This window comes from Oncorhynchus keta, chromosome 22 (assembly GCF_023373465.1).
Source record: "Oncorhynchus keta strain PuntledgeMale-10-30-2019 chromosome 22, Oket_V2, whole genome shotgun sequence".
NCBI lineage: Eukaryota > Metazoa > Chordata > Actinopteri > Salmoniformes > Salmonidae > Oncorhynchus > Oncorhynchus keta.
Genome location: NC_068442.1, coordinates 3,864,572 through 3,879,643, shown reverse-complemented (window position 1 = coordinate 3,879,643; position 15,072 = coordinate 3,864,572). Strand labels below are relative to the sequence as shown.

General features: G+C 44.5%; 1 protein-coding gene across 8 annotated transcripts in view; it reads right to left on the bottom strand.

Moving 5' to 3' along the window:
* Window positions 1-15,072, bottom strand: part of LOC118400937 (membrane-associated guanylate kinase, WW and PDZ domain-containing protein 2-like) — a 230,215-nt gene that overhangs the window by 10,748 nt on the left and 204,395 nt on the right. For all 8 annotated transcript variants that reach the window (XM_052474705.1, XM_052474703.1, XM_052474704.1 and 5 more), the window contains 4 exons: window positions 7,657-7,990; window positions 5,979-6,207; window positions 5,379-5,522; window positions 5,061-5,199 (listed from right to left, as the gene is read on the bottom strand). In XM_052474705.1, the coding sequence (XP_052330665.1) occupies window positions 5,061-5,199; window positions 5,379-5,522; window positions 5,979-6,207; window positions 7,657-7,990 (846 nt within the window). The remainder of the gene's footprint in view (window positions 1-5,060; window positions 5,200-5,378; window positions 5,523-5,978; window positions 6,208-7,656; window positions 7,991-15,072) is intronic.

The window sequence follows — 15,072 nt, the reverse complement described above, 5'->3', positions numbered from 1 at the left end:
GATAACCTCGACCTGTCCACAGTTGTACAAATTAATATTCAATATTTAATATTCAAATGAAGACTCATCCCTAAAAAACTCACCAAACACACCAGCTGAGTATCTGAATGTGTTTACAAAATATAATTAATGCACAATACATAAAAAAATGACACATAGGCCCTAATGCACACAGTTAAAAACAAAAAGTGGGCTACAGCGCATCGCCGAATGTCACAACACATTTCTCCAAACAGGTCTGAACAGGGGTGATCTTTACGCATGGGATGTTTACGTACACTGCCTTTATAGGATTGCTATCTTGTATTGTAAATAACCTTTGACGTTGCTATCTTGTGACGTTGAAATTGTCTTCACCTCTATTTTAATGCCACGCCAAACAAAGTTAGATAAAGCTTGTAAAAATAAATATATTTATATATATATAAATATAAATATATTTATGAAAAGATATCGTCCTGAATGACAGAAAACCTGATAACCTGACAGTCCTACCACCAGCCTACTGTTTATTCTGGGCAGTGCTTTGGAGGATGAAGATACTAAGGGTAAGCTGCTTAGCGTTTCATATACTTTTTTTGGTCATGTCAATAGTCAAATTCAGTTTCTTTATCAGATATGAAAATAATAGTGGCTTTTCTTTCAAAATGTTATAAAAGTCCACTCTGGCTAGAGCTAAAGGCAGGCTACAGGAGGAAAATGAGGATTACGCATTATACCATGACATACGCTTGTAATGCACTGCTCTCTCTGCTGCGACTCCATCGTAGTGTGTCCCATGCATACCTAATACATTTGTAGTTCAGTTTAAATCCTGTAATGCTAGTAGCTATATCAGTCTATCAACCCTCGATGAGTGAAAGAAAGTGAATAATCACTGATCAATGATTTGGAGGAAAACACACCACAGACCTGCTTTAGGAAGTACATTTTTGTTCCCCTTTGGTAAAACTGTTTAGGCTTATACTTCATTCGAATCTGATGCCTATAATATAATGCAATCGTTTTCAATTTTATTTCATTATATTATATTCTGTGAATATTTGAGCATTTTCCAGACAAATCTCTAGCAATAAGGTGTGTATATAGTGTATCGTTTTCTATAAGCATAAGCGAGGCCACTGTCCAATTTAATTGTTTAAAATTAGAGGGTGGAAACTGTGACGTTGGCCTAATGTATTTGCTTTCGTTGTCAGGATTTGTTTACGCTTTGTTTACGCTTATCTGTACAAGATTTGTCTTCACTACCTCCAGAGGTGGTCATGATCTAATCACAATCAGTTCAAAATGCATCTTTTTATTGTCTACACCTGTCGAAAAATGTGGGCAGAATCAGAATGTGGACAAGATCAGGACAACGGACACATGTTAGAACCAGGTATAAACGGAGCTAGAGAGAGAGAGACAGAGAGAGAGAGCGAAAGAGAAAAAGAGAGAGTGAATGATCGATGATGAAATTAGACCCAACCAAATCATTACAAAACGAAAAGATAATTACTTGACACATTGGAAAGAATTAACAAAATAACAGAGAAAACTATAATGCTTTTTGGCCCTAAACAGGGGAGCAGACAGGGGTAGAATATCTGACCACTGTGACTGACCGAAAATTAAGGAAAGCTTTGACTACGTACAGACTCAGTGAGCATAGCCTTGCTATTGAGAGAGGACGCCGTAAGCAGACCTGGCTCTCAGGAGAAGACAGGCTATGTGCACACTGCCCACAAAATGAGGTGGAAACTGCACTTCCTCATCTCCTGCCAAATCTATGACTATATTAGAGACACATATGTGACTCATTTGAGGAAACTAGACATATGTCGCTCTCACAGGAGAGCCATGGAGATTGCTTTTTTAAAATAATATCACAAAGTAGAACTGAAAAGGTGTTGCTCTTCACTTTCTGGAGGAGTTTTGAAATCGGTGGAATGCACGGTGGAGTTAGAGTATGATAGCTAAGGAGATGGAGGAAATTATGCCTTTTGATTGCAAATATGCAGACGGAGTCAAAAAAATAACACACAGAAGGCTATTGCATAAAACACCTGCCTCCGGATTACATCTTCAAACTAAGGCAACAATGGCATCCGTGACAGAGAGGGAGAAGCATCCATCCATTTAAGATAGTCCATCTAGCTACATTTTCAGATATTACACATTTCTAGTTTCGTCAGAAAGTTGTTTTCATTTTAAGTTAAAGCGTACTGTTCGATAGCGAGCCAACGTTAGCTGGCTCGCTTGCTAGCTAACGTTACGTGTGTGATCTGTCTACTAATCTTTTTCTTATCTCAGATTCATTTGCATTGCTAGTTATAGCCTAATGTTAGCTAGCTAGCTAACATTGAACCTGGTTGGTTAGCTACCTGCAGATTCATGCAGGGTAGTAATGTTATGAGTTGGGATTATGGTTCATTGTTTAGCAAGCTAGCTATATGTCTAAACAAAGACTCCACTATGCAAGTAACCCTTTCAATATAATGTTCATGTTGTCACTGTGACAGCTGTCAATAGACGTAGCTGGTAAATTTACTCTGGCTATCTACTCCGATTTCAGAGCACTCGTCTGAGTGTGCCAGAGTGCAGAATAACTGACGAATTTACGGATGCTCAATTGTTGCCAGCAGCACAGTTGCTGTAGCCAATGTTTTGGATAACATAAAAACAGCCTAACCAGCTCTATAGGGCGGGTAAAACGGTCAGTCAGCTGTTCTCTCGTTTGTCTGGAAGTAGCTTGCAAGCTAGCCAACATTAGCCAGTTCGCTTGGGTGCTTGACTGCTGTTAGGTCAGAATGCTTGAATCAACCCTACCTCCTGCGGGGACTAGGGCCTGGGATTAAAATAAATAAATAAATACAATATAAATATAGGACAAAACACAAGAGAGACCTAAGACAACAACATAGCAAGGCAGCAACAAATGACAACACAGCATGTTAGCAACACAACATGAAAACAACATGGCAGCAACACAACCTTGACCTGTTCAGTGTGATTACCATTATTTGACCATGCTGGTAATTTATGAACATTTGAACATCTTGGCCATGTTCTGTTATAATCTCCACCTAGCACAGCCAGAAGAGGACTGGCCACCCCTCATAGCCTGGTTCCTCTTTAGGTTTCGGACTTTCTATGGAGTTTTTCCTAGCCACAGTGCTTCTACACCTGCATTGCTTGCTGTTTGGGGTTTTAGGCAATGTTTCTGTACAGCACTTTGATATATCAGCTGATGTAAGAAGGGCTATATAAATAAATTTGATTTGAACATGGTAGCAGCACAAAACATGGTACAAACGTTATTGGGCACAGACAACAGCACGAAGGGCAAGAGGTAGTTAGTAGACCTGGCCAAAGGCCCTCAGAGATACACCAATATTCCTTAGCCGGCCCACAAGAATGGAATGGTCTACCGTATCAAAAGCTTTGGCCAAGTCAATAAAAATAGCAGGACAATATTGCTAAGAATCAAGGGCAATGGTGACATCATTGAGGACCCTTAAGGTTGCAGTAGACAACAATACATCACACAAAGCAGCCACAACTGCTCAGAGTCTTTCAATGAAGAGATTGAGATAAAACTGTCCAGTTTGAGTGTTTGTCGCAGCTCGTTCCAGTCGTTAGCTGCAGCCAACTGAAAAGATGAGCGACTCAGGGATGTGTGTGCTTTGGGAACCTTTAACAGAATGTGACTGGCAAAACGTGGAGGATGAGGGCTGCAGTAGATATCTCAGATAGGGGGGAGTGAGGCCTAGAAGGGTTTTATAAATAAGCATCAACCAATGGGTCAAGTTCAAGGTGCTCCTTTAGCACCTTGGACTCAGTAACTGCCTGCAGGGAGAAACTTTGTAGCGTGGCAGGGGAAAAAGAGGGAGGAGCATCAGGGCTAGTCGCATTAGAAGGGGTGGGAGATGAGGAAATGTTGGACTGGCAAGGAGGCATGGCTGAGTGAAATAGGTATCCTGACTTAATGAAGTGGTGATTTAATAAGCTCAGCCGTGTGCTTCTTGTCAGTAACAAACATCAACATTAAGGGACATGGGCAGCTGTGAGGAGGAGGGTCTATTCTCCAGGTCTTTAAATGTTTTCCAGAACTTCTTGGGGTTAGACCCACAGAGAGAGACCAGAAACTAAAGAAACTAACTTTGGTCTTCCGGATAGCCTGAGTGCACTTATTTCTCATTTGGCTGAATGATAGCCAGTCTGCTTGAGTATGCTCGGCACGAGCCTTTCGCCTAAGGCAATTCTTGAGGTAATTCTTAAGATGGTGTGAACGATACTGAATGGGTGTAGACAAAGACGAGCTCTCCAGTAGGTGTACCAAAACAATCAAGGCCATCTTCTCAAAAGTGAGGTTACAAGTTTATCAACTTCCGAAGCAGAATTACCTCCCCATTGTTCCTCATCTGTAGTGTATGATATACCATTTTCTATCTCTGAGTCTCTACTTTTATACAATGTAAAAACACCATTTCAAATTTTGATACATAACACAGAATTGAGCCGGTAGGACACATTGCACAGACTCAAAGAATTCAAAAACAAATCCAATTCTGTTAAACTCCCTATTGGGTGAAATACCACAGTGTGCCAGAGCAGCAACCAGTGAAGAACAAACACGATCGTAAATACAACCCATATTTATGTTTATTTATTTTCCCTTTTTTACTTTAACTATTTGCACATCGTTACCACACTGTATTTAGCCATAATATCACATTTGAAATGTCTCTATTCCTTTGGAACTTTTGTGAGTGTAATGTTTACTGTTCATTATTTAATGTATATTTCACTTTTGTTTATTATCTATTTCACTTGGTTTGGCAATGTGAACATATGTTTCCCATGCCAATAAAGCACTTTGAATATTATTGAAACACAGAGAGAGAGAGATGATGGGAAACAAGAGAGAACATTTTTTTCAACTAGCACAAGAGAGAGATTGTCAACCAAAAAGAGATTGAGAAAGAAAGATATAATCATAGAGAGAGAACAATTATAAAGTGAGAGAGGGAAAGAGAGAGAAAAAATTAAGATGGGGGTTTATTTGGGGGGAGACCCACCATACTCAGGCACTTGTCCCGTGCCTCTCTTTAGCAACAGTCTCACCCGCCTGCACCCCGCCTTGATCAACTCAATGGCCCGGGCATGAGTCATGTCCCGGGTACTGTCGCCATTTATCTCAATGATTTGATCCCCCACCTGAGAGAGAGAAATAGTGAGAGGGATAGTGAGAGAATAGAAACAAAGCCATAAAAAAGAGAGTGAAGATGGGACAGGATGAACAGAGACTTGTCAAATTATATGAAGTACCGCATTGCTATTGGGCTGGAAAAGAATGTTGCTGTGTTGCAGTCAGGACAGGAAGTGATGTCCCTCACCCTCATTCTGCCATTGTGGATGGCTGGCCCATCCTCTGCAAGCCGCAAGACAAACAGATCCATCTTGTACTCCCGTCCCCCACGGATACTGAAGCCAAAACCCTTCACACTCTTCTCCAGCTCTACCGTGAAGTAGTCAAAGTCCTGTGCACAGCACACAACCAAGAAGCAGCATTCATTAAAAAAAATATAGCCAATACATAGTCAATTTATACCTGTCTGTAGTCTGGAATGTGTAGTTTTACATGCTGTCTGTAATATGGGATTCTGGGGTATGTTGTCTTACCTGTGGTGTCCAGTAGAGGATTCTGGGATGTACAGACTTACCTGTGGTCTGAAGTCTGGGGGAAACTGCTCTAAAGGGAACTGTCTGTCCACTAAGTATTTTCTCTAATAGGGGATTCTCGGATATGTAGTCTCAACTGTGATGTTTAGTAGGGGATTCTAGGATGTGCAGTCTTATCTTTGGTCTGAAGTCCAGGGGGAACTGCACCAATGAAAGCTGTGCATATTTTGATTGTTTGTACTAGGGAATTCTGGGGTATGTAGTCGTACATATGGTGTACTGTAGTTAATGCCTTCTGGGATGTGTAGTCTTACCTGTGGTCTGAAGTCAGGTGGAAACTGTGCTAGAGGGAACTGTGCAGCGAGTGTTGTCGAGTGTTGTCTGTAGTCGATGAGGGGAGGAGGGTGACGATAATCCAGTGTGGGCGGCTGCCGGTAATCAGCCACCGGAGGGTGCCGGTAGTCGACGGGGGGCTGCCGGTAGTCGGTGAACGGAGGCTGACGGATATCCGGTTTCACGTCCTGCCTGGCTTTCACCTCTGACCTGTAGACACCAGACAAATATGAGGTTGAGAAAGAGTGTGCGTATTCCCTATATAATGCAAGTGCATACACAAACACACAAGAACCCTTCACGGTGGCAGCTCTCTCTCTGGGTGTGACAGAGAACATAAGCCCTCCGGTTGGGCGCCATGTATTAAACACACACATCCGTAAATGTATACAAACATCCACAATCTTAGCATACGTTCACCTACCCTGCACACATACAACCCAAGTGCACGCTCTCGCTAATTGGAAAAGCACGCACACAGGCAGGCTCACGCACGTTACACACACACACACACACACACGCACGCACGCACGCACGCATGCACACACACACACACACACACACACACACACACACACACACACACACACACACACACACACACACACACACACACACACACACACACACACACACACACACACACACACACACACACACACACACACACACAATGTAATATCTCTGTCATTCCCAAACGGCACAGGAAAAGCATCCTCTTAACTGTAGTCGTAATGCCTGACGCTGACAGACAGCGTCACGCATTCCTCCATCCTAACAGGAGATGATTGTGGACTACAGGAAAAGGAGGACCGAGCACGTCCCCATTTTCACCGACGGGGCTGTAGTGGAGTAGGTTGCTAGCTTCAAGTTCCTTGGCGTCCACATCATCAACAAATTAACATGGTCCAAGCACACCAAGACAGTTGTGAAGAGGGCACGACAAAACCAATTCCCCCTCAGGAGACTGAAAAGATTTGGCATGGTTCCTCAGATCCTCAAAAGGTTCTTCAGCTGCACCTGAGAGCATCCTGACTGGTTGCATCACTGCCTGGTATAGTAACTGCTCGGCCTCCGACCGCAAGGCACTACTGAGGGTAGTGCGTACGGCCCAGTACATCACCAGGGCCAAACTTCCTGCCATCCAGGACCTCTCTACCAGGTGGTGTCAGAGGATGGCCCCCAAAAAATTCAAAGACTCCAGCCACCGTAGTAAGACTGTTCTCTCTGCTACCTCACCGCAAGCGTTACCGGAGTCTAGGTCCAAGAGGCTTCTAAACAGCTTCTACCCACAAGCCATAAGACTCCTGAACATCTAATGAAATGGCTACCCAGACTATTTGCATTGCCCCCCTCTTTTATGCTGCTGCTACTGTGTTATTATCTATGCATAGTCACTTTAATAACTCTACCTAAATGGGGCGGTAGGGTAGCCTAGTGGTTAGAGCGTTGGACTAGTAACCGGAAGGTTGCAAGTTCAAGCCCCCGAGCTGACAAGGTACAAATCTGTCGTTCTGCCCCTGAACAGGCAGTTAACCTAGGTTGAAAGTATTTTCCTAAACTGCAAACTGCATTGTTGGTTATGGGCTTGTAAGTAAGCATTTCAGTGTAAGGTCTACTGTTCGGTGCATGTGACAAGTAAAATTTGATTTGAAATACCTGCCGTCGTGGAGGTAGAGCGGGGGAGGGTGGCCGGGTGGCTGGGTGACCGAGCTCTGCTGGGTGCCTGCCGGGCTGGGCTGGGCGGCCGCTCCTGGGGTAGGCTGCGTGGCTGCTACTGGTTCTTGGCCTGGCTGGTCTGTTGTTTGGCCGGGCAGAGCTGGTGGTGCTGGGCCTTCCTGGGTGGTGGTTGTCTGTCCCGGCTGGGCTGGTGCATGACCCGGCTGGGATGCTCCTTGGCTGGGCTGGTTGACTATGGGGCTGGGCTGGGCCTGGGGGCTGTGTTTCTGGGTCATGGGGCTCTGCTTTTCTGAGCTGGGCCTCGAGTGGGGATCTAAGATGGAGAGACGGAGTTGTGTTTCACTATATTTGATAATTCCAATATATTGGTATCACTTCGCGGCGTAGGGATACATCTGAGGTGAGGATTTACAGACTTACTCCCGTATACACTTGTGTCACGGCTGGGGTCCGCCCCTATATATAGATCCCATGGCAGCGGCACACGCTCTTTTTCATTTTCACGGCGGACGTCCATATGGTTTGAGGAACAAACTTTCTGACGTTCGCTTGGTAAGTCACTGGTAAGTGTAATATCTTGCGTGGAAATATACTCACTGGCTGTTTGTAGCCTGGAGCAGCTGGCCACATGGCCAGCCCCTCCTCTAGAGTGCTCCACTCGCTGCGCGCGGTTGATCTGTATCTTCCGCCCGTGGTTTGTCGTGCTTGTTTCGTTAGCTGGAGCCTACATCCCTAAGTGGTGCAGCACCAGAGAGTGAGAGTGCAGGTGAACCTGTTTGCCTCCCTGGACAATGAACACTGCCCCCTGTGGTACTCCATTTTGGAGCCACCAGGGCCTCTGGGCTTGGATGCTCTGGGTCACGATTGGCCAGGAATGGAGCTTATGCATTCCCCCCTTTTCCTCTGATCCAGGCTGTGCTGGACAGGACCAGGATGGCAGAGCATCGTCTGCTTCTGCTGGCCCCATACTGGTACAGAAAACCCTGGTTCAGCCTTCTCTTGTCACTGTTGTCTATGACACCATGGGACCTTCCCCTGAGACTGGACCTGCTGTCTTTAGGTCAGGGGAACTCTGTGGCATCTGAGGCCGCACCGCCTCAGTCTGTGGACTTGGCCACTGAACGGCACCAATGGTCCATGCTAGGACTACAGGAGGGTGTAATGACCGCCATGCAGCGCGCAAGGGCGCTGATTACAACCGTGGCATACCAGTTGCGCTGGCGGTTGTTCTGCTCTTGGTGCACTGGTATTGAGGTTGTGCCCGAGTCATGCGGGGTGCAGTATGTTCTCCAATACCTGCAGTCTCGCTTGGATGAGGGCTTGGCAGCCTGTACACTGAGAGGGTATTTTGGCTGTTATATCTGCCTGTCATGCGGGGTGGATGGACAGGCCAGTGGGATGCCATCCCTTGGTCTCCAGGTTTATGAAGGGGGTTCGTCGCATGCGTCCAACTAAGACCTGCTCAATGACGATCTGGGGTCTATATATAGGGGCAGACCCCAGCCTTGACACAGGTGTACACGGGAGTAAATCTGTAAATCCTCACCTTGGATGTTTCCCTCCGCTGCGGAGTGATACCAATATATTGGAGTGATCCATATAGCTCACATAACCGTGGTTACATATGTAACCTTCATTATCATGTGTGGCGTACAGCAGGTCAGCCACCAGGGGGAGATTCATCAAGACCTGGTGACATATGGAGTCTACATCATGATGGCTACCTCTGCTGGACGTGCCAGGTCTCGACGTGCCAGGTCTCCGGCCAGGGCTAATTGGGGCTGATTGTGGTTGGTGAGTAATCAAGGGGCTGATTGCTCACCAGCTGGACGAGTCCCGTAAAGCTGCCAGAAGGGCAGCACATGGGAGAGGGACTGGGGTAAGAGAGGTTACTCCCGTATAGTTGTGCTCAGTGCCCGAGATAACAAAAGGAGCTCAGTTTTGTTCCCCCCAGGATACAGCAAGACCTCGGGGCCCAGAAGACAGTATCCCGGAGAAGATCTCCTGGAGGAGACCTATTATTTTATTTTCGGATGTTACCTGAATAGACACCCTTGAAACCAAGCTAATCCAACTCTGTCCATGTCTGATCTGTATAAATGTCTTGACCAAACCCCCTGGTCTGCCACACATGGTAACAACAGAGTTTTTAAATGTTTTGTTTTTCCTCCCCAATTTTCGTGATATCCAATTGGTAGTTACAGTCTTGTCCTATCGCTGCAACTCCCATACAGACTCGGTAGAGGGAAGGTCGAGAGCCATGCATCCCCCGAAACACGACCCTGCCAAGCCGCACTGCTTCTTGACACACTGCTCGCTTAACCCGCAAGCCAGCCTCACCAATGTGTTGGAGGAAACACCTTACAACTGGCAACCGAAGTCAGCGTGCATGCGCCCGGCTCGCCACAAGGAGTCAATAGAGTGCGGTGGGACGTCGACATACCGGGAGGTCCCTGCAACACAGCCTGGAATCAAACCCGGGTCTGATGTGATGCCTCAAGCACTGCGATGCAGTGCCTTAGACCGCTGCGACACTCAAAACGCTTAACAGAGATGTGTTGTGCTAGTAATGGAGCAACAGTTGCTCGAAACAACAGTGTGTCCCGAACAGCGGGAGCAGGAGAAATCGTGAACTAATTGAAAAATGAACATGTAATAGGAAAGGAAATGACACTTTAGTCTCCAGAGATGTAGAAGCCGTTTGAGCTCTGTCTGTTTTTCTGTCTTTGTCTCTTTCTTTCCGTCACTCTTTTTCTCTTTCCCTCGACCACTAACAGACATTATTTATACAGGTTTTTCTCTTTTTCACTCTAGAGTACGTGGTCAACTTTCGCAACTCTTAGTACAAAACTCAAAACAGATAAGGGTCTTTCTGTAAACTAGGGTATTAAGTGAGCATTTCTTATAGTGGAGCTGTTTGGAGCTATTACACAGTAATGAATAATAATTAGCATTTATTTGTGAAGACATAAACAGTGGACATACAGTAATATAATTCAAGACTGTTTAAACCCTTTCTCATGCTTGGAGTCTTTACAGATTTGGCAAATATCGTGTGACATAAAACACTACCTTTCTTTCCTTACATTTTTGACTCAGATGTTTGTTGTTATATCATAATACTAAGCATTGACCTTGATCCTGTGAAATTCCAGGATATTGCTGTCAGACTCTTGTCCTGTATGGAGATCTCGGAAGTGTACTGTAATCTCATAACATTTCGTATCACCCTATGTTAGGGTGTGAAAACAGTTTTCGTGGACACACATATCCAAAATAATGTATGTGATTGCAAATTCCAATGCTTCAAACAGAAATATGATTCATTTAAAAAAAATCGATACTGTCATTAAAAGCTTTCTTCAATAATGACGTATAATAGTTGTTTGATGGGTGTTTGATGTCTAGCTGTCTAGTTATGTGGGGACATTATTGCGCAGCATCAGCTGATTCAGGAAAGGAAAACATTTCTGAATGACAGTCAAATGATAAAGGGCTTGTGTGATACTGCACGCGATTTAACAACAGCCAAAGTGCTGGAGCTAATGTTGATCTCGAGGATTGACAGAACATTTTGGTGTCTATGTCGTTATGTTGGTCAAAATAATTAGCCTATTTCATCGACAACATTAAATCAAGATTCCTGAGGTAAGACCCGAGTTAAAATGGAGCAATCGGGAATGTGAAAACGGTCTGTTCTTAAAAAATTAAAAGTTGCTTGTTTTTTCGTTTTTACATATGAAGCCAAAAAAACAACTTGATATTTTGATGTTCAAATATGTGTGGGGTTAAATGTGGAATGCCTGGTCAAGTGTACAGCCAACACTTCCTGTCCTTTCAAAGTAGGAGGTCATCCTTCTAACGCCATTCTATGAATCTATTATCTATTAATTAATTGATTAACCCCCTAAGGTTTGATGTCTGCGCCCCCACGGAAATCTAGTTAGCGTTAAAAAAATCCCCATAAAAATCTCGTAAGAAGCATTTCAAGGTCCTGGAGCGGCCTAGCCAGTCTCCAGATCTCAACCCCATAGAAAATCTTTGGAGGGAGTTGAAAGTCCGTGTTGCCCAGCAACAGCCCCAAAACATCACTGCTCTAGAGGAGCTCTGCATGGAGGAATGGGCCAAAATACCAGCAAGAGTGTGTGAAAACCTTGTGAAGACTTACAGAAAACGTTTGACCTCTGTCAAAGCCAACAAAGGGTATATAACAAAGTATTGAGATAAACTTTTGTTATTGACCAAATACTTATGTTCCACCATAATTTGCAAATAAATTCATTAAAAAATCCTACAATGTGATTTTCTGGATTTTTGGTCTGTCATAGTTGAAGTGTACCTATGATGAAAATTACAGGCCTCTCTCATCTTTTTAAGTGTGAGAACTTGCACAATTGTTGGCTGACTAAATCCTTTTTTCCCCTACTGTACCAGCTAATTCTAGGGCTACAATACCTCCATTGCTAACTGGCCTGGACCCTTTATTGTTGACACAGAGCCCCGACGATTCATCACGACTGGACTGCCAACGTGATCACCCGATGTGGTCTCTACAGGCTATTCTGTTACGATGTTGCCGAAGAACCATCTACTGGCCCCGGCCCGCTAGTTTTTCTGAACGCTGTGTCCCCTGCTCGCCTAGCGTCGTAGTGACTACCAAACGGCACCCTGACTCACCTATATTGCTGCCCTTTGACCCTATGATCACTCGGTTACACAGCTGATGCCCCCTGGACTGTTTCAATAACACGGTACCTCATTTTGTTTACCTGTCGGCCCCAGCCTTGAACTAGGGTCCTGTATGTACCCAACTGACCAGCTCTGCCCATTTATTGCCATTTACCCGTTGTTGTATTATCTCTCCTGATCAACAACTGTGATTGCTTTATGCCTCTCTCTAATGCCAATATGCCTTGTCTACTGCCGTCTTGGCTAGTTCTTATTGTTTAATTTCACTGTCGAGCCCTCAGTCCCCCTCAAAATGCCTTATTAAATGCCTCACAATGTCTCCTCCTCTGTTCCTCTGGTGAAATAGAGGTTAACCCAGGCCCTGTAGCCCCCAGTTCCACTCCTATTCCCCAGGCGCTATCATTTGTTGACTTCTCTAACCGTAAAGCCTTGGTTTGATGCATGTTAACATCAGCAGCCTCCTCCCTCAGTTTGTTTTATTTCACTGCATTAGCACACTCCGCCAACCCTGATGACCTAGCCGTGTCTGAATCCTGACTTAGGAAGGCGACCAAAAATTCTGAAATTTAAATCCCCAACTACAACATTTTCCGCCAAGATATTATTTCACCTTTATTTTTTTCAGGTAAGCTAGTTGAGAACAATTCTCATTTGCAACTGTGACCTGGCCAAGATAAACGCAAAGCAGTTCGATACATAAAACAACACAGTTACATATGGAATAATCAAACATACAGTCAATAATACAGTAGAAAAAGTATATATACAGTATGTGCAAATGAGGTAGGATAAGGGAGGTAAAGGCAATAAATAGGCCATTAAACACTGGAATGTTAGGTGTACAGAAGATGAATGTGCAAGTAGAGATACTGGGGTGCAAAGGAGCAAGATAAATAAATAAATACAGTATGGGTATGAGGTAGTTGGAAGGGCTTTTTATAGAACTGCCAAAGGGGGTGGAGTTGAATCTACTGCAGGGATAGCCTGTAGAGTTCTGTCATGCTATCCAGGTCTGTGCCCAAACAGTTCGAGCTTCTACTTTTAAAAATCCACCTTTCCAGAAATAAGTCTCACTGTTGCCACTTTTTATAGACCCTCCTCAGTCCCCAGCTGTGGCCTGGACACCATATGTGACTTAATTGCCCCCCATTTATCTTCAGAGTTTGTACTGTGAGGTGACCTAAACTTGTATATGCTTAACACCCCGGCTGTCCTACAATCTAAGCTAGATGCCCTCAATCTCACACAAATGATCAAGGAACCTACCAGGTACAACTCTAAATCCGTAAACACGTGCACCCTCATAGATATTATCTTGACCATCCTGCCCTCTAAATACACCTCTGCTGTCTTCATCTAGGATCTCAGTGATCACTGCCTCATTGCCTGCGTCCGTAATGGTTCCGCGGTCAAAAGACCACCACTCATCACTGTCAAATGCTGCCAGAATAACAAGACTAAGGAGATGATTGTGGACTACAGGAAAAGGAGGACCGAGAACGGCCCCATTCTCATCAATGGGGCTGTAGTGGAGCAGGTTGAGAGCTTCAAGTTCCTTGGTGTCCACATCACCAACAAACTAGAATGGTCCAAACACACCAAGACAGTGTTGAAGAGGGCACGACAAAGCCTTAATCCCCCTCAGGAATCTAAAAAGATTTGGCCCCTCTTTTACGGTGCTGCTAATCTCTGTTTATCATATACGCATAGTCACTTTAACTATACATTCATGTACATACTACCTCAATTTTCCCGACCAACCAGTGCCCCCGAACATTGGCTAACCGGGCTATCTGCATTGAGTCCAGCCACCCACCACCCCCTCTTTTACGCTACTGCTACTCTCTGTTCATCATATATACATAGTCACTTTAACGATATCTACACGTACATACTACCTCAATCGACTCGACTAACTGGTGCCTGTATGTAGCCTCGCTACTATTTTTCACCGTCTATTTTACTGTTGTTTTCATTTCTTTACTTACCTATTGTTCACCTAATACCTTTTTTCACTGTTGGTTAGAGCCTGTAAGTAAGCATTTCACGGCGAACTTGACAAATAAACTTTGATTTGATTTAAAACACTTCAGCGAGCAGGCCTTTCTCTAATCGACCTGGCCCGGGTATCCTGAAAGGATATTGACCTCATTCCATCAGTAGAGGATGACTGGTTATTCTTTAAAAGTGCTTTCCTCATCATCTTAAATAAGCATGCCCCGTTCAAAAAATGTAGAACTAAGAACAGATATAGCCCTTGGTTAACTCCAGACTTGACTGCCCTTGACCAGCACAAAAACATCCTGTGACGTACTGCATTAGCATCGAATAGCCCCCGCGATATGCACATTTTCAGGGAAGTTAGGAACAAATATACACAGGCAGTAAGGAAAGCAAAGGCTAGCTTTTTCAAACATAAATTTGCATCCTGTAGCATAAACTCCAAAACGTTCCAGGACACTGTAAAGTGTGAGGCTAGGAAACACTGTCACCACCAATAAATCTACGATAATCGAGAATTTCAATAAGCATTTTTCTACAGCTGGCCATGCTTCCCACCTGGCTACCCCTACCCCGGTCAACAGCTCTGCACCCCCCACAGCAACTTGCCCAAGCCTCCCTCTCAGCCACGCTCAATGTCCTAAAATATATCATAAACGCCATCGATAAAAGACAATACTGTGCAGCCGTCTTCATCAACCTGGC